At 43.7% G+C, this 19717-nt stretch overlaps 1 protein-coding gene across 3 annotated transcripts in view; it reads left to right on the top strand.

The window, feature by feature from the left end:
* Positions 1-19717, top strand: part of FMN1 (formin 1) — a 169348-nt gene that overhangs the window by 14735 nt on the left and 134896 nt on the right. For all 3 annotated transcript variants that reach the window (XM_030214200.1, XM_030214199.1, XM_030214201.1), the window contains 2 exons: positions 367-484; positions 18302-18363. In XM_030214200.1, coding sequence (XP_030070060.1) covers positions 367-484; positions 18302-18363 — 180 coding nt within the window. The remainder of the gene's footprint in view (positions 1-366; positions 485-18301; positions 18364-19717) is intronic.

Genomic DNA, 19717 nt, shown 5'->3' with positions numbered 1-19717 from the left:
AATTAGGCAGATTATTATAGCAAAACACATAATCCGAAGAACAAATAAGAACAAGCAGTCTGTACTGCAGATTCCTGAAACAATTAGGATAATCAGGTCAAAACAGTTCATGATCCAGTCCTGGCCTTGCCATGTTTAAAGATAATCTCATTCCACTCAGCTAATAACAACAAATTCAGATTTGCCTAGTTGGTGAGTGCTTAGAAACACTCTTAAGGGTTAGCAGTAAGAATTTGTGTGGTACTTTCTCGTAGCAGGTAAGAGCTACGGGTTAGTTTTGAAATGCATTAGCTTTCTAAGACTTCTAGTCATATTACTGGCAGTGTAGTTTTCTGGACTTAGTCTCTTATTTCTTTTTATTATTAGCAAGAGCAGAGTATTTTGGACTCAGAGGACCGGACTCCTGGAAAACTACAGGCTGTCTGGCCACCACCAAAGCCAAAGGATGAAGAGGAAAAAGTGGGACTAAAGTACACTGAGGCAGGTAAGAAATATAGTTCAAAGATCCTTAGAATATTAGTAATGCTTTAATGATTCTGTTGGGAATTAGCAGCGTTTACATAATTGTTCTGTATCTCTACTGGGCATTATTTGTGTACATTTATATGCTGCTTATCTATAAAAAGTGATCTTCGGAAATACGAAGGCCATAAATACATAAAACGTATCCCATGTACACCTTATTAAAAAAATCAAAGGAAACAATAAAATTATAAACATATAACATATCTAATATATTTTAAAAATTAAACAGATTTTTTTCTAAAGCAGTTGATTTTTTGAAGCTTGGTTTATGTACAATCAGCCAATGGTTATATGCTAATAGGTTTAAGTTGAATATGCAGACGACCCAGATAATGCTTTTGATGAGTCATCCAGTTGATGGTTTTCCAGAGTCTTACATGATATCATTGACAATGTTCAGGTTTGTTTTGTGAAAAAAGTTAGATTGTTAGGAGTGTTGTTGGACCCAGCACTTTCAATGCAAGAGTATGTTCGTAAAATAATCACTACTGTACTTTGTAGATTGAAAGTAATAAGGCAAGAAGTATTAACATCTAGTAACTTTCTAAAGGTGATACAAAGTGTTGTGATACCCCATTGCAATGGGCTATTGTTAGGAATACCAAAGAGAGTTGTTGTTTGTTTCTTTTTTAATCACTCCAATCAGCACAAAATGCAGTGGTGAGATTTTTATTTGGGGTATCCAAGTTTGATCATATTACTCCTTTGTTCATTGCTCTGCATTGGCTACCCATTGAATATCTTGTTCATTTTAAGATCTTGTTACTCATATTTAAAATGCTGTGTAATTTAGTATCTTCTGGGTTAGCCTCATCACTGCATCTTTATCAGCCTTCACATTTTGCACTCCTCATTTTCTCTAAACCTGGAAATTCCTTCGTTTCGTATAGTTTACTTAGACAAATACCGCAACTCGATTTTTTTTTAAATATATAAAGGGACCACAGTTGTGGAACAAACTGCTTAATAATGGTCGATGTTTGCAAAATCTACAGATTTTAAGGCTGCATTAAAAACATTACTGTTCCAGGAGGCTTATGGAATAATGAATTGAGATAGATTAGATATAAAGGTGATTGTTAAATGAACGATGTCAGAGCACAGATTGGACTGCATTATATGATGGGTTTTTGCAATAGATGAGAGCTGTTTGTTGAAACTATTTTAAGTAATTGTTTTGTTTACTGTTGTAGTTTGCTTTTAATATGTATGCAATGGATTATGTACGTATTTAGTAATCCACCTAGAATTTGCAAGATAGAGCAGAAAATAAATGCTATTAAATAAATAAAGCAAAAGCCATAAACAACTGCAAACAAGCCAACAAATAAAACTGAAGCTATGGGCATTTCATCTTAGTAATTCTAATTATCAGAGATATAAAATGGGTCAACAAAACAATTAAAAGTAGGAACCATCACTATAAAACATTCATAAACCCTTTGAACTCTTGGGGGGTGGGGGGAAGGGGGAGTGTCTTCACCAACGCTGATAACAGCTTAAGAAGAGTATAGGCGCATTTCGGTCAAATAATTACCCTAATCATTGGCTATAGGCAACATCTAGAGGCTTATTATGCCTAAGTGGCCCTAAGACTCTTTGTAACAGACAAATTTATTGGTAATATAAAAAATGTATGGATATTGGTAATGCAAAGCAATTGGCAGTTCTTAGTAGCAAAACTTCTCAGTGAGGTGGCAATAGCAGTACAACTTGTAGTTATTCCTGATACAACCTTAGTACAGTAGATTGCGGTTAATCAGGGAAGCCACCTATTTGGTCCAAATCCAGAAAAGCATAAGCATATTTTTAAGGTGGAAAAATGTGTTTATTTGGGACACTACACCATTTAATTGGGCCAGTAGCATCCGCATTTGCACTCTAATCTGTTATTTTCCAGGCCAGTGCAAATGTTTCTGTCCTCCTCCCCCCCCCCCCCCCCTTCCCATACCATTACTGTGTCCTACTCCCAATTCAGACATGGGGTTTGTGCTCTACAGTAATTTTCCACAGTATTACTCACCATATCCATCTCTGTGCAGTCAGCTGATCAGGTGATGTGCATAGAAGGTGGAGCCACCTGGCGTTCCCTTTTTATATCCCAAAACAACCACTTCCTTCCTTTAGCGTCACTTCCTTCCATGCGGTCTTTAATTTCCACTTCACAGAGTAATGTGCAAACCAGATTCAATTCCCATTGTATCCCTTTGTGATTCTGGGCGTTTGTTTTTTGGGGGCAGCCGCTTAATCAGGACAAAGTACCGTGGTCCCGATATGTCTGAATTAATTAGAATCTATTATATTCCCTAATGAACAAACAGTTACCTAAGGAACCATATGCCAAAGGTCCTGAATCACACTTGGAACTTAACAAGGTTTTCTATCTGATCTTGGACCATAAGAAGGAAACCATTGCCCTAACCCGAGTTGTGGGATGCACAGGGAAGAGTCCTTAGCTCCCTCGGTGTGACAGGTCTCACTTGTCCCTCTTGGACTCCAAGCCAATGTTTTACAACTGGCTCTTGGATCAGCCATAGCAGATTGCTCAAGATGTGTAGATAGGATGCCTGTACTCTGCATTATCTGTGTTCTTGGTGGAAGGCTAGCTCGGCAATGATGCTGGGATACTTGATGTATGCCATTCTTAGAAACTTAGTGTAACTGGGACGCTACCCTGTACTGGCTATTATTCAGTACAGCACAATCTTGTAGTTCAGGTAAGGTGTATTTCTGAGCAAATGAACTACATCTTAGATGCCAGAGTAGCGCTCATCCGAGAAAAGTGTCTGAGTCCAAATGCTCTCAGCTAAAGAGTTTCTTTGGTCTTGCATCTCTGCACAGCTTGGCATAGTTTAGCTCAGTTTAGGTAGCTTAGGCTAAAGTCTTTCGCTCTGTCTGGCCTCTCATCTCTGTGTAGGATGGCATAGCCTGGCCTTCCCAGAGCTACTAAACCCCTTATTCCAGCAAGAGTCCATAATTATATGCCAGACATCTAATCCTGCATAAAACAGTTCTCAGAACCAATCAAGCACAGGTGACCACATGAAAAAGGTTATGAGCAATGACTGAAGTTAGAACTAGTATGGAAGAAAAGTAATCAAATTAAAGATAAGCAAACTTGGAAACTTCAAAAAAATTGTTATAAAAATCTTATAAAAACTAAGAGGCAGTACTACTGAGCTAGATAAGTTAGATGTAAAAATGCTATTTAGAGTTGTGATACAACAGAGGTAACACAGATGTGGCTAGATAGTCTGTCCTCTCTCATCCACTGCGGCCCTGTAGCACCGTCTCGCTCCTTCCCCCCGTGCACCTCTGCCGGGCCCACGCTAATAAACTACCATGGGATACACGTGGGACCCAGCTGTCTGCAGCACCACTAGTGCTTTCTGCACCAGTCCCAGAAGTTGACGTCAGAGGAAGCAGACTTGATGCAGAAAGAACTAGTGGTGGTGCAGAGAGCTGGTTCCCACACATCTCCCATAGTAGTTTATTAGCAAGAACACAGCAGAGGTGTAATGGGAGAGAGAGAGCAAAGCTGTGATGCAGGGCCATGGTGGAGGGGAGAGGGAGCGGGCTGTCAGGCTGGGACGCAGCTGAGCCTGACAACAACAAAGTAGGAGGCAGCTGAGCCTGACAACAAGAAAGTAATAGCCAATCAGCAGCTGTTCTGGGCAGGTCTAGAGGGTGGGGATAGGGTTTCCAGGTGATGTCAGACGTAGGCTTGCATCTACATAAGTGTTGCCATACTGGGACAGACCAAAGGTCCATCAAGCCCAGCATCCTGTTTCCAACAGTGGCCAAATCCAGGTCACAAATACCTGGCAACATCCCAAAAAAGTACAAAACATTTTATAATGCTTATCCCAGAAGTAGTGGATTTTCCCCAAGTCCATTTTCCTTTAGGAAGCCGTCCAAACCTTTTTTAAAACTCAGCTAAGCTAACCGATTTACCACATTCTCTGGTAATGAATTCCAGAGTTTAATTACACATTGAATGAAGAAAACCTTTCTCCGATTCATTTTAAATTTATTACATTGTAGCTTCATCGCATACCCCCTAGACCTAGTATTTTTGGAAAGCGTAAACAGACGCTTCACTTCTACCGTTCATCTCCATTCATTATTTTATAGACCACTATCATATCTCCCCTCAGCCGCCTTTTCGCCAAGTTGAAGAGCCCTAGCCACTTTAGCCTTTCCTCATAGGGAAGTCGTCCCGTCCCCTTTATCATTTTCGTTGCCCTTCTCTGCACCATTTCTAATTACACAATATCTTTTTTGAGATGCGGCGACCAGAATGGAACACAATATTCGAGGTGTGGTCGCACCATGGAGCGATACAAAGGCATTATAATGTCCTCATTTTTGTTTTCCATTCCTTTCCTAATAATACCTAACATTCTATTTGCTTTCTTAGCCGCAGCAGCACACTGAGCAGAAAGTTTCAATGTATCATCGACGACACCTAGATCCCTTTCTTGGTCTGTGACTTCTAAAGTGGAACCTTGCATGACGTAGCTATAATTCGGGTTCCTCTTTCCCACTTGCATCACTTTGCACTTGCTCACATTAAACGTCATCTGCCATTTAGACGCCCAGTCTCCCAGTCTCGTAAGGTCCTCTTGTAATTTTTCACAATCCTCCTGCGATTTAACGACTTTGAATAAGTTTGTGTCATCAGCAAATTTAATTACCTCACTAGTTACTCCCATCTGTAGGTCATTTATAAATATGTTAAAAAGCAGCGGTTTCAGCACAGACCCCTGGGGAACCCCAATAACTACCCTTCTCCATTGAGCATACTGACCGTTTAACCCTACTCTCTGTTTGCTATCTTTTAACCAGTTTTTAATCCACAGTAGAGCACTACCTCCTATCCCATGACTCTCCAATTTCCTCTGGAGTCTTTCATGAGTACTTTGTCAAACACCTTCTGAAAATCCAGATACACAATATCAACCGGCTCCCCTTTATCCACATGTTTGTTCACCCTTTCAAAGAAATGTAGTAGATTAGTGAGGCAAGATTTCCCTTCACTAAATCCATGTTGACTTTGACTCATTAATCCATGCTTTTGAATATGCTCTGTAATTTTATTCTTTATAATAGTCTCTACCATTTTGCCTGGCATCAACATCAGGCTCACCGGCCTATAATTTCCCAGATCTCGTCTGGAACCTTTTTTAAAAATCGGCATTACATTGGCCACCCTCCAATCGTCCGGCACCATGCTCGATTTTAAGGATAAATTACATATTACTAACAATAACTCCGCAAGTTCATTTTTAAGTTCTATCAGTACTCTGGGATGAATACCATCTGGTCCAGGAGATTTGCTACTCTTCAGTTTGAGCTACTACTGAAAAAAGTGTGAGCAAAATCCAAATAAATAATAATAGAAAACATGGAGAGAAAGGTGACCAAAATAATAAAGGAAATGTCACAACTGTGCTCTGAAGACAGGTAAGACATTAGGGCTCTTCAGCTTGAAGAAAAGACAGCTGAGAGAAGATACCAAATCCTGAGTGAAATGGAATGGGTAAACTTGAATCACTTGTTTACTCTTTCAAAAAGTACAAGGTAGGGGATACTCCATGAAGTTACTATGTAGTACATTTAAAACAAATAAGAGAAAATATGTTTTCACTCAATTCATAATTAAACTCTGAGATTCACTGTGAGAGTATGTGGTAAAAGCAGTTAGTGGAGCTGTGTGTTTTTTTTTTTAGAGTTTGGTTAAGTTCCTGAAGGAAAAAGCTTGTAAACTAGTATTAATGTAGACTGGGGATAAACTGCAAGAAGTCTTGATACTGCTGCAGAGCTGCCAAGTTACCCATTTCATGTGGGAGAAGTTTTGGCTGGTCCTAGATTTCTGCCAACCTCATCCCGGTGTGCACTGATTTAAATGGATTGAATCATGGACTACTAATACTACACTGCTTTGGGATGTATGTTTAAAACCAGAACCAACGCAAAAGTCTCCCGTCTGGAATGGGTAACCTGGCAGCTCTGCTTGCTGGGTATTTGTGACCTGAATTGGTACTTCTAGAAACAGGATACTGATTTGAAGGACCTTTGGTCTGATCCAGAATGGTAATGTTCATATTATATATTTTTTAGTTTAAATATTGATTGTTTCATTTAGTGTGAGCCACAGTATTACAATGAAAAGACCAAGTACAGTTAAAGGCTATTCCATAGCATCCCACAGATCAATCCAGAGACTTGTGGGTTATGTCCCTCTACCAGCAGATGGAGATAGAGAGAACTTCAGAGGTTTACTATATGTGGTCATGTGCAGTCACCTTAACTTCAGTATTCTTGGGAGATCCAAGATGGCGTCGTAGCGTTTTACTGCACCAGACGCGTTCAGACACTCTCCTCAACTACTGCTGTGAACGGCTCCAGACCTCCGTGGATAATGGGGAAAGGAGAGGAAAGGTGCGGGAGAACCCCTCGACCCCCACCGGGACCTACCTTCATCAGCAGACAACTTTGGAGCAGTTCGGACTGACATCCAGTCCCAGGCAAGCTTCTTCTCCTGCAGTCAGAGCCAACGTGTTAGCGCTGGCCAACATTGTCGATGGAGTCTCTTTGAGCCCCAACCTACGTACGGCTCCCCCACAACCAGGAAGGAACAGCATGGAGTCAAGTCCTGCAGCTCAATCTCCCAATGTAGAGGAGACAAACGCACAGGGAGGGAACTTGCCCATGCGGGGAGAATCGATTAGGAACAGTCAGCTGGATGAACAAATTGCAGCACAGACATTGCCATCACAGATAGTGAGTACATTAAACCAGTCTTTAAAGGCTCCCCTTCCTGCTTTTTCTTTGGGGCTTTTGGCAAACCAGCTGTAATGACAATGGAGTCACTCTAGGACTTGACATTTAACTTACAGTCTTCTTTACAACTATTGATAACCAAAAATATTAGTGAAATTAAGGTATTGTCTGAAGCAGTCCTTATCCAGGCACAGGCAACTGCTCAGTAAACCTCAGAAGTGAAACTTCTAGATGAAAAAATTCAAAAACTGGAATCTTTTAGCCAAGTCTCAGTTAGGGACAGAAATTTTACATTTCGTAGATAGGAATTCTTAGAGAATCAATCTAGGAGATTAAATCTGAGGCTGACCAATTTTCCCAAATCACCTTTGATTACACCGATAGAAATGGTTAAAAAATATTTGGTGGAAATTTTAGGAATGTCTGAGGACTCATTACCTCCGATAACTCGGGCACAGTATTTGCAGAGTTATGTAAAACCTTCATCTGGAATTTCTCAACCCCAAGTAGGAGATAATATGAACCTCACTAGAGGTTATTACCCAGAGGACAACTGTGGTGGTTTCCTTTGCATTGGAGATGGATCGAGATGCTGTGTTGAAACTTTCTTTTCGTCATTTAGATTCCCTCTTCAGAGCATGGCAGTACAGTTTGTTTAGTTAGTCAGGCTTAGGGCTGTTGACTCCATGTTTCTGTGAGAAATGTTACATTTTGAGGCTAGTGCAGGCCTCTCAGGTTTCTCTCTGTTTCCATGGTAATTGTGCACCCTCTGTGCTGCCCTGATGGCATTTGCTCTGTGTATACTGTTTACATCAAACTAGTTTTATTCAGGAGGGTGGCTGGCCTTTCAGCCTGAAGGTTACAGGTTCAAGGCTGGTTTTATCAATCCTATTAGAAACTGTGGGCTCAGCTAGGTTTCCAGTGTGGCATATTTTATTTCATTCTCTCTTATTGCTTGCCTGGCCAAGTAGTTCTTACATGACTGGAACAGTTATCCAAACTCTACAGTACTAAAGATTGCCCTTCTCTCTCTCTCTCTCTCTCTCTCTCTCTCTCTCTCTCTCTCTCTCTCTCTCTCTCTCTTTGCACACTGATACTGGCCACACCTTTGCATACTAGCCTCAGCTACCCCGGTACCTCTAATTGCTTCTATGGTATTTTTGGCATCTTTTCATGGTATGGGGTACCTAAATTTCATGAGGAGTGGTCCAGGAGCTAGTTCAGTGTACAGGTAGCTTAATAGTTGTTGCAATCAGCTGAGAGTAAGCACAGAGCTCTAGGGGTGCTGCTTCACAACCCACTGCAGCTTTGCTATCTGTAGTGCGCAATGGTGCAACAGCCTTATTCTGCTACACCATCTGTCTCTGGTTCTCAGCCGCACTTGTTAGCTCCAATGTGCAGCAGTTATAGTGCATAGTCACACCAGCTAATTCTTGTCTCTATCTGCAAGAAGTTAGTGCTGGCTTAGGCATCAGACCACTGATGTGGCTTCCAAGTCACATTTGGCAACCTGCCTTTTGGAAGTAATCTTGGGACTGGGGAAGATCTAGGGCAGATGGGTAAAGACCTGAGGGACTTCCAAGTCTCGGAGATTGCCAGGGGAGGAGTTTAAGGATGATTTTTAATCCGCTTGGTTTTGTCGTAGGTTTTGTGGGGGCCAGGAAAACCACTTTCAGTTTTCCACTTCCACTATGATAAGCCACCTGGTTGCTGGTAGAATGAGCTCTGTTTCAACTCCAGGTCATCCTATCTATGCCTGCTGCATCTTCCAATGTGATGGAATCTCAGTTTACTCCTCAGGCAGGACTCCTGTACTGGTTTCAGGAAGAGTGGACCAAGATTACCTCAGCTCAGATGTGTCTTAGTTTTTCTATTGCACAGTTACAACCTGGACTTCAATACAGATTTTTCTTGGAGTCTATATGCAAGCTCAAACACTGTCAGGCAGTTCTTGCCACCTTGCCAACGTTTCTTCCTTTAGGCACAGTCGAGTCTGTCCCCAGTTGCAATTGGGGAATGGGAAGTTCCCTTAGCTTTGTAGTTCCAACCAGGGAGCTTCCTTCCAGCTGAGTTTGGACATCATAAGAGTCTAGGGTGTTTACGGTTCAGCTTTTCACAATGGGAACCTTGCAGTGTGTAATAGTTCTGGTGGGGAGAGTTTCTAGCCTCCCTGGACCTCAAGGAAGCTTACTTTCATATTCCCAGTGCTCCTTGCTGCAGAGGGATCTTAGCGATTTATGACCATGTCATTCAGCCTTTCCATGTTGCTGAGGACATTTTTGCAAGGTCATGGTGGCAGCTTTCCTTCGTGAGGATGGATTGCACGTTCATCCATACCTCATGACTGACTGATTTGCGGCTCTATCAGGAGACTCTGCAAACTTCATCCAAGATACCTACTCGTCTCCAGTCCTTAGGATTGGTAATCAGTGTCACCAAGAGTCAGTTGTTTCCCTCACAAATCTTGGCTTATCGGGGAGTGCCCTTCCATAGGCTTGGGAAGTCCTTTCTTTCTTTTGCTCCTCAGCAACAAGTGCCAACCCATGTCAGGTTTTACTTTCTGTACTAGGTCCAGGATATGGGAATAGGTTCAAGTTATGGGCACAATGTTCTCTTTTTTGGATATTCCCCCATGGGCCTGAGTCCGTATCAGACCACTTCAGGGGTTCCTTCTCTGCTTTGGTCCCCATCAAGCCAACTTAGTCTCAATGGGTGATTTCAACACAGCTTTCTGCTGATATTTCTGTCTCCCTGAATGTGGCTATCTGCAGCTTGTAGGCTGCTAGGCTGTGCCATAGCTGGCGGCAACAGATTTTGGATCCCTTCCAGAAGGCAGACAGTCAACCACCTCCTCACTTGCCAGATGTAGAGTCGAGGCCGGCTTATTTGCCAGTTTTCTTCTATGATTTGTTTTGGGCGTCAAATAAACAGACATTTTTGGCAGTCACACCCTGCCATTTGATGTGGTTGCGCTGCTGGGTGGTGAATACAGCTTCTAACAATGGCTGGTTCAGCTCACTTTTCAGGGCAACTATTGTTTGAGGACTCCATGAAGTTGGTGGAAGACCTGGGTGACTTATAGACTCAGCGTCTTCCTGAGGACATGTCTACAAGTTCTTTTCGGTTGGGTCAGGCTCGCCTTTATCTTCGACACCAGGGCTATCGTCCTGGGCAGCCTAGTTTTCTTTAGCAATCCAGTCCAGGCAGGTTCTTGGAACTCCCAACTTCATCCGTTTGAGATCCTCTGGATTTCTACTGGTGACGGGCGCACACTACTGTCTTTTCTGCATACGGTGGTTTCTGCCTTCCATCCCTTTCCACCTTTTTCCCTTCCCACTTCTCGGATGTTCACCATATACTCCTATATTATTTGGAAGTGACCAGCGAGTTCCATTGGTCAACTGTTTGCGTCTTGCTTTGCTCAGGACCATAGGAAGGGTACCATAAGAAGGCTCGCCATTTTTAGATTGGCAGATGTGGGCATATGATGTCAGGAAGAGCAGACCTTTTGTAGAATAGGCGTCAGTTTGAAGCCGAAGAGCTGTTCCGCATGTGCCATTTTATTCAAAATCCTTTTAGGGGAGCAGCTGCTCCCCTTGCACCCCACCTAGCTACGTCTCTGCATAGTGGGGCAATGCCTGGGATGACCCACTGAGCAGAAGTGACTTCCTACATAGCCTTATGCACTGCTAAAGACTGTAGCGGTCTTCTAGTGCTCACGATTTTAAGATTAGCAGATGTAGTGGTGGCGGGATCAGAAGCAGACATATTCAGAACTTGGAGAGCCTTAGGTATCTAGGAAGGTGGCGACTCCTTACGAAGCACCCTCACTGCGGTAGGATCATCAGATTCCTGACCTGCTGAACAGAAATGCCTCCCGGCATACCCTCATATTATGGTCTGGCTGGTCTCAAGAAAGGGAATCTAGTTTCAAGTGCTCCAGTGGCCATTGGCTGAGAGAGACAATTTCTTCAGCTGGCCTCTGTATGGGACAGTCTGTCCCATTGCAGGTGGCAGCGCTTTCTTCCAGAGCGCAGTTGACTTCCTTTTCCGTGTCCCATCTGGCTTTCGTGACTGCCCTTTGCAGTTCAGCCACTTGGCCCTCTGACCTTCCGTGGATTGCTTTTGCAGATCGCCCACTTGATCTGCTGTCCTTCCCTTGCCAGGCTTTGCAGGCTTGGCGTGGCAGTGCTAGGCATTCCAGATTTGACGTGGCAGCGCATGTAACCACGGCCTGTGGATTATTGCTCCAGACTGCTGAGGTTGTAGTACCCCGCCCCCACTTGAGGACTGCTTTGGTACATCACACAAGTCTCTGGATTGATCTGTGGGACGCTATGGATGGTAAAATTAGTTCTTACCTGATAATTTTATTTCCATTAGTCCCAACAGATCAATCCAGAGGCCCACCCTTTGTTGTTCTGGGTTGAGTGTTTTCTTCTAGTTGCCTCGGTTTCATCAGATTCCTTCATTTGATTTTTGGCTACAAAAAAAAAGGCAAAACAAATCAAAGCATAAAGTAAACCTTCTGTTACCCTCCCGCAGGAGTGGTTGAGGAGCTTGCATGGGCTTTATGCAGGCAGGAGAGGACTTCCTCTTTCGTCTTCCACTGCTTTGGTATCGACAGTACTGAAGTTACGGTAACTGCACATGACCACATGTAGTAAACCTCTGAAGTTCTCTCTATCTCCACCTGCTGGTAGAGGGACATAACCCACAGGTCTCTGGATTGATCTGTTGGGACTAATGGAAAGAAAATTATCAGGTAAGAACTAATTTTACCCTGGAGGTTTAGCAAAATATGTATATAGTGTGATAAGGAACTGGCAGTTCACTTGTCAGGCAGAAGGGATGGGTTGAAATTTATACTGCTTTTGTTTGCACTTCAAGAGAAAAGAAACCTGGAGGCGGTATTTTCCTTTAAGAAGCAGGAACTTCCATTCCCAGAAGGCACTTGGGAAAGAGGTCATCAGGATCAGTATCACAAAGTGATACTGTTAAGGAAGTAAACTCCAGGGTAATATCAAAAATTTCTTCAGAAAGGGTGGAGGATGCATAGGAAAGCCTCCCTTTAAAGATGGTAGGCCAGGAGATCACGTGATGAGTTGAAGAGAGCAGACGTGTTGCAGCTCTCCTCTGAGACCTCGCCCTCCCACCTGCACCCGGCAGCGAGGGCCACGGTTCCAAATCACCACCCCAAGAGGAGGAGAGTGAAAGGGACTTTATGGACCAGTTTGTCACTCGATCAGAGTCCAGCATGCCTCCAAAAAGCGGAAAGAAAGAGGAGAAGACTAGAACGCTCGATTCCAAGATGGCCGCGAACCCGACACCAGAAAAAACCCCTGCGGAGTTTACTGAGGCACAGCTGCAGCAACTGACTGTGGTGGTCAAATCAGCAATGGAACCACAACTTCACCAACTATAGCAACTCTCAGGGCAGCTCACCGCTTTTGAATCGCTATTAGCGGAAACTACAAAGCAAACGGGTGAATTAGAACAGCGAATGTCGGCGGTGGAGGATGAGGAGGCCGGAATATTGTCGAGGTTGACGGAACTCACAGAGCTGGTGCAGAAACACTCACAGCTTGTAGACGACTTGGAAAATCGATCGAGGCGAGACAATTTGCGGATTATCGGGTTCCCGGAATCCACTCCGGAACACCACTTACCAGAAGTACTAGAGAAGTGGCTAAAGTCGGAATTTGCCCTGTCGGATAGTGTTGAGCCACTGTGCCTTGAAAGAGCCCATCGTGTGGGACGCAAGACAGGCCCAAATCAGAGACCAAGAGTAATTATGATAAAAGTACACAATTACATCCATAAAGTGGAAATTTTACGTGGGATGCGGCAGAAAAGAGACTCTCTAGTCTTTGAAGGTACTCCTGTTAAAATATTTCAAGACTTTTCCGCTGCACTACAAGAACGACGCCGAGCATTTGGGCCTACTTGTAAATCTTTAGCTCTCACTAAACAAAGATTTGCCTTGATATATTCTGCGATCCTAAAAGTATATCACCAGGAGAAATGGCAGACTTACAGAGCACCACAGGAGGTCCCAGCAGAATTACTTAGATCCCTTCCTCCTTGAGGCTGAAACTTGGACAACCAGAGAAATCTGGGTGACAAAGAGCTCTAATTGTTGGAGTAGTGAGTATTCTAGTGGAACGGGCCAATGTAATTAAGGTTAAACAAATTGCTGTTTTGGAGTGCCGGGTAGTGGGGGAGAGGGGAGGTCATCATCATTGATTTCCATAAGAATTATAGTTGGGTTAATAGTTAGTAACAGGTTGAATAAGGGATTAGGTCAGGGAAGGGGGGAGGGGGGCTGGGTTGGGAAGGGTGTTAGGTTGAGATACATGATTTATGCACATTGTACGGGACTTACTGGGCTCACATGGGACATCTATAAATAATGGGGGATATACACATAAGGTGGCGAATTGGATCACGGGGTTCCTTGGGCGAGGCTGGGCGCCCGAGGAATGGTGTCAACCCTTTAGAATCAGCGATGGAAAAGTTCCACAAATGTAGCAGTTAAGTCCATCCGCTTCTCCACGTGGAACGTGGGAGGTATTTCAACCCCGATTAAAAGAGCAAAAATCTTATCAGCCCTAAATAGGCATAAAACAGATGTGGGTTGCTTACAAGAAACTAGACTCTCGGTGGCAGAACATGCAAAGTTAAAACGCCAGTGGGTGGGGGAAGTACACTCATCCGCATCTGGAGACCGTAAAGGTGGGGTGGCCATATTAATTCGGAAAGGGCTCGCGGCCAAGTCAGAGGTAATTGCAGTGGACCAGGACGGGCGCTATATTCTGATTCGGGTATGGATACAAGACAGGGAATTTGTGATATTGGGTTTATATGGCCCAAATACATATGATCCAAAATTTTTTGCCCAGTTGGTCCAAGTGTGTATGCCCTACCTCTCGAAGCAGCTCATGGTGATGGGCAACTTTAATCTGGTGGCTCAACCACAATATGATTGTTCTAACCCTCGCTCGGCATATAGAGGAGGTCCGAGATCACATGCCCTATCTCACTTCATGCAAACATTAAATTTGGTGGACGCATGGCGTGGTTTCCATCCAACAGAACGAGACTACACCCATGAATCTCGTGCCCACGGGACTTTCTCCCGACTAGATTATATATTGGTTTCTCATACCACCTTCCCATGGGTGTTGAATGTGGAAATTGGCCCGGAGGAGATCTCGGACCACTCCATTGTGTGGATGGATGTGGAATCCTCAGGGTTCTATCAGCAGGAGAGGAGGTGGAGATTTCCAGTTCACCTGTCTCAAGATAAAGATTTTAGATCATATTTAGCTCAGAAATGGGAGGATTATTCCAATAATAATGATCAACATAAAGATCAACCAGACTTATTTTGGGCAACTGCCAAAGCAGTGCTGCGAGGCGATATTATAGCCTATGCCTCAGCACATAACAAGAAAATTGCCTCAGCAATATTAAAGCTAGAAAAAGACCTAAATAGAGCCAAAAAGCAACATCTTAAACACTCTACTGCATCCACAAAGGAACAACTTCACACAGTCCAGGTGGCCCTTAATTCCTTGTTGCACCAAAGAGCCCGACGTTCCATGGCATATCAAAAATATAAATTTCAACGATATGGGGATCGGTCGGGGGCCTTTTTAACGAGGTTGACTCAATCCGGGGGACTGCGGAAACCCATAGTTACCCTTAGAGACCATAAGGGAAAACTCCATAATAAGAGTGAGGAGATAGCTGGAATCCTCAAGAACTTCTTTAGCTCCCTATATGAGTCGTCTCAGACAGTGGGCAGCAAAGAGACCATTCAATTTCTGGACCAGGTAGGCCTACCACACTTGACAGAAGAGGAGCAGGGTGATCTAGAACGTCCCTTAAATCTTAAAGAAATGCAAGATGTGATCAAATCTTTACCTGTTGGATCAGCACCAGGGCCAGACGGATACTCCGGGGAGTTTTATAAGCTGTTACCCCCTTCCTTCTACCCTAGGATACACAAATTTTATGAACAGATCATTGGGGAGGGTACATTTCCATCATACTTTAATAAGGCATTTATTACGTTAATTCATAAACCAGGCCGTCCGGAGGATCAGGCTAACTCTTATAGACCTATCTCCTTAATTAATGTCGATCTCAAGATCCTAGCCAAAATTATAGCTAATCGACTATCAAACATTCTACCCAGATTGGTTGGAGAGGAGCAGGTGGGCTTTGTCAAAACCAGACAAGCGGCTAGTAATGTTCGTAGATTATTACTGGCTATGGCATCTAGCCAACAACACCAAATTCCAACTTGTATGTATTCCCTCGACGCTGAAAAAGCATTTGATAAGATCGAATGGGAATACATATTTACTGTATTGACACACATAGGGATTGGTGGGTGGATTTTTGGGGCCATAAGAGCTCTGTACTCAGACCCGGAAGCAGCAGTGCTAATTAATGGAGTACAGTCCCAATCTTTTCACATAAAAAAGGGTACTAGACAGGGTTGCCCTCTTTCACCATCACTCTTCATATTGGCTATGGAACCCCTGCTGAGGGCCATCAAACACTCGGGAGAGATCCCAGGGGTGCGAGTAGGGGGAGAAACAATTAAGGCCTTGTCCTTCGCAGATGACCTCATGATTATTACCACACAGCCGCAGACTACTCTGGGAAAGTTGCTGGATATGATTCAAGAATTTGGGAGAATGTCAGGTTTTATCTTAAATGTGCATAAATCGGTAGGCCTCAGGGTTTTTCCCACAACTAAGGGCGCACAGGAATTGGGCACTCCTTTATCATGGGCGGAGAATAGAATTAAATACCTGGGTATGTATATAACTCAGGATATGACAAGACTATATCATGAGAATGTAACTCCTTTGATGGAGATGACTTGTCACAGGTTGAAGCTGTGGACAGATTACCCTCTGTCCCTACTAGGAAGAATAGCATTGTACAATATCCTGCTGGTGCCGAAGTGGATTTACATCTTCCAGACGCTGCCTCTCTTCCTCAGGCCTGAAGACGAGAAGAAATTGAATAAGCACCTACAATGTTTCTTATGGAGGAAAAAGCGGGCCCGACTATCCATTAAGTCTCTGTGTGTCCCGGTGGAGCATGGAGGGCTAGGACTGTTGAGCATTCGTTATCTCACTATAGCCAGTAGCATGAGACATATTTCAGACTGGTTTCGGTCAACATCGGTATTCTCGGCTACTCAAATGGAGATGACTCTCACCCGGGATACTCATTTTAGTTGCCTGCTCCATGTGGGAGGAGGTCCATTACCACCCATATTAACAGACTCATATATCCTCCCCACGGCAAAAGCAACCTGGAGGTGGATCTGTCGTCACCATCAGTTTTCAGCAAGAACAACTCCATTTATGGCTATTTGTGGTAATCCAAGCTTTCCACCAGGGAATATCTATCCTGCTTTTGCCAGATGGCGGAGGAACGGGCTAATCTATTTAGTCCATGTACTAACAGAAGAGGGTCAGATGCGGTCGTTTGAGGAGTTACAAAATCAATTCAGACTACTACCCTCGGATCGTTTCCATTATTACCAACTGAGACACTACGTCCATAGCATTCCATGGACAACGCTAACAGAAGATGTGCAGGAAGAGCTGTCCTCCGCCTTTTCTCTGCAATCACAAACAAAAGTGCCAATGCGGATACATCACAGACATATTAGAGACTCAGTACAGGAACCCAACTATTTGGCACTGGCAGCGTCTTGGAGTGAGGAGCTGTCGGTGTCAGTGTCAAGACCAGCTCTCCAAGACTTTGTTCGCAGTATCCAGAGTTCCTGGTGTCGTATCAAGAGATGGATTATAAGTTTATAATGAGGATACATATGTCACCTCGAAGGGCATTCCATGCAGGAGTGTCCCCGGACGGAGCATGCCCTAAGTGTCTGGCCCAGGGCGCTACTCTGGGCCATATGTTTTGGTCCTGTCCCAAGATAACAGCCTTCTGGACTAATTTATTAAAGTATACTTCGACACTGTGGCACACATCATGGAAACGCACTCCCCTTTTATTATTTGGAAAACCATTACTGACCACTCCCATACCAGCAGGATATAAAGGATTTGTACGCAGAGCAACTACAATAGCGAAAGCAGTCATATTGAAAGAATGGATTTCCTCCAAAAGTCCTACCATCCAACAATGGCGCAGTAAAATGATTGACTATATGAGGTTTGAGTGGAGAGAGGCTAAGTCTGACTCCAGGTTTTCAGAATCTGCCTTCTTTCGTGTTTGGACACCCTTTTGGCAAACGCTCACGCCAGCCGGAAAAGGTCACCTTATGAACATGTGAAGCCCTGTGAGAAATTAATGTATATGTTTGCTAACAAGTATCTCACTATCAAGGGAAGGAGGGAGGGGGGAGGTAGGGAGGGAGAAAATGTGAGCAATTTCCTTTCATTTGGCAGAGTTGGCAGCTATATGAAAGATTTAAATGTTCCCAACATAAGTTGCAATGGTTGTTACAACGAGTTCAAATTTTGTATAATGCTTTATTTTTACACTTACTCGGTTGTAATTGATTATCTGACTCACAATAAACAGAAATTGAAATTTAAAAAAAAAGATGGTAGGCCAACAAATTTGGCACAATTCAAGAAAACTTGGGAAAATAGAGAAGATACTTAGCTGGTGGGAAGTGGGAGTAAAATTAAAGCTCAAGTCAAGTCTGGAATTGCAGTGGCAAGGCAGAATGGACAACAACAGGATGAGGCTTCTGGTCATTACCTGCTGTCACTCTGCTTTTTTCTTGATTGAGTTATCTGAAGAGCCAAGATAAGGACTGATAGCATCCAGACAATCATAGTTTGTCAGAGAATGTGAACAGTAAAGGGAGAAATAATGATCTAAGAGTATTAGAAATGGAATTTGCAAGGCTTGGATCTCACTGAGGGCTATAGCTAGAAAAAAAGTATCTCCTTCTTTCTAATTGCTCTTCTTTCCTGAATAGAATACCAGGCGGCCATACTGCACCTGAAGAGAGAACAGAAGGAGGAAATTGAGAAGCTGAAGGTACATACTCTGTTAATGCATTGTGATTACTGTCTTTTGCTGTTGCCTCTGCAATCTTCTTCTTGGGAAGATCTCTGTCACGTTTTAAAATGGAAAAATTAAGATACATTTTAAAATTGTTTTAAATTTCTACAAGAAATGGTTTTTCCATCTTGCTATCATTACTTCAGATGATCAACAGTGACTGACAGCAGATAAAGTTGTCATGTCATTGAATTACATCTTCATAACAATGTGTGACTGTCTTTCCCAGCCCTTCTACTAGAATGAACATAGTAACATAGTAACATAGTAGATGACGGCAGAAAAAGACCTGCACGGTCCATCTAGTCTGCCCACGATAAACTCATGTGTATACCTTACCTTGATTTGTACCTGTCTTTTTCAGGGCACAGACCATATAAGTCTGTGCAGCAGTATTTCCCGCCTCCCAACCACCAGTCCCGCCTCCCATCACCGGCTCCGGCACAGACCCCGTATAAGTCTGCCCTCCCCCATCCTAGCCTCTCAACCACCAACCCCTCTTCCCCCCGCCACCCAATTTCAGCTAAGCTTCTGTGGATCCATTCCTTCTGCACAGGATTCCTTTATGCCTGTCCCACGCATGCTTGAATTCCGTTACCGTTTCATCTCCACCACCTCCCGCGGGAGGGCATTCCAAGCGTTCACCACCCTCTCCGTGAAGAAATACTTCCTGACATCTTTCCTGAGTCTGCCCCCCTTCAATCTCATTTCATGTCCTCTCGTACTACCGCCTTCCCCTCTCCGGAAAAGATTCGTTTGCGGATTAATACCTTTCAAATATTTGAACGTCTGTATCATATCACCCCTGTTCCTCCTTTCCTCCAGAGTATACATGTTCAGGTCAGCAAGTCTCTCTTCATACGTCTTGGAACGCAACTCCCATACCATCCTTGTAGCTTTTCTTTGTACCGCTTCCATTTTTTTAACATCCTTCGCAAGGTATGGCCTCCAAAACTGAACACAATACTCCAGGTGGGGCCTCACCAACGTCTTATACAGGGGCATTAAAACCTCCTTTTTTCTGCTGGTCACACCTCTCTCTATACAGCCTAGCAACCTTCTCGCTACGGCCACCGCCTTGTTGCACTGTTTCATAGGCTTTAGGTCCTCAGATACTATCACCCCAAGATCCCTCTCCCCGTCCGTGACTATCAGGCTCTCCCCACCTAACACATACGCCTCCCTTGGATTTCTACTCCCTAAGTGCATCACTTTGCATTTCTTCGCATTGAATTTTAATTGCCAAACGTTAGACCATTGTTCCAGCTTCTTCAGATCTTTTTTCATGTTTTCCACTCCCTCCAGGGTGTCCACTCTGTTGCAAATCTTG

The sequence above is a fragment of the Microcaecilia unicolor genome, chromosome 9 (assembly GCF_901765095.1).
Source record: "Microcaecilia unicolor chromosome 9, aMicUni1.1, whole genome shotgun sequence".
Taxonomy (NCBI): Eukaryota; Metazoa; Chordata; class Amphibia; order Gymnophiona; family Siphonopidae; genus Microcaecilia; species Microcaecilia unicolor.
The sequence above is the reverse complement of the archived record's forward strand: the minus strand, read 5'-3'. Positions and strand labels throughout refer to the sequence as shown.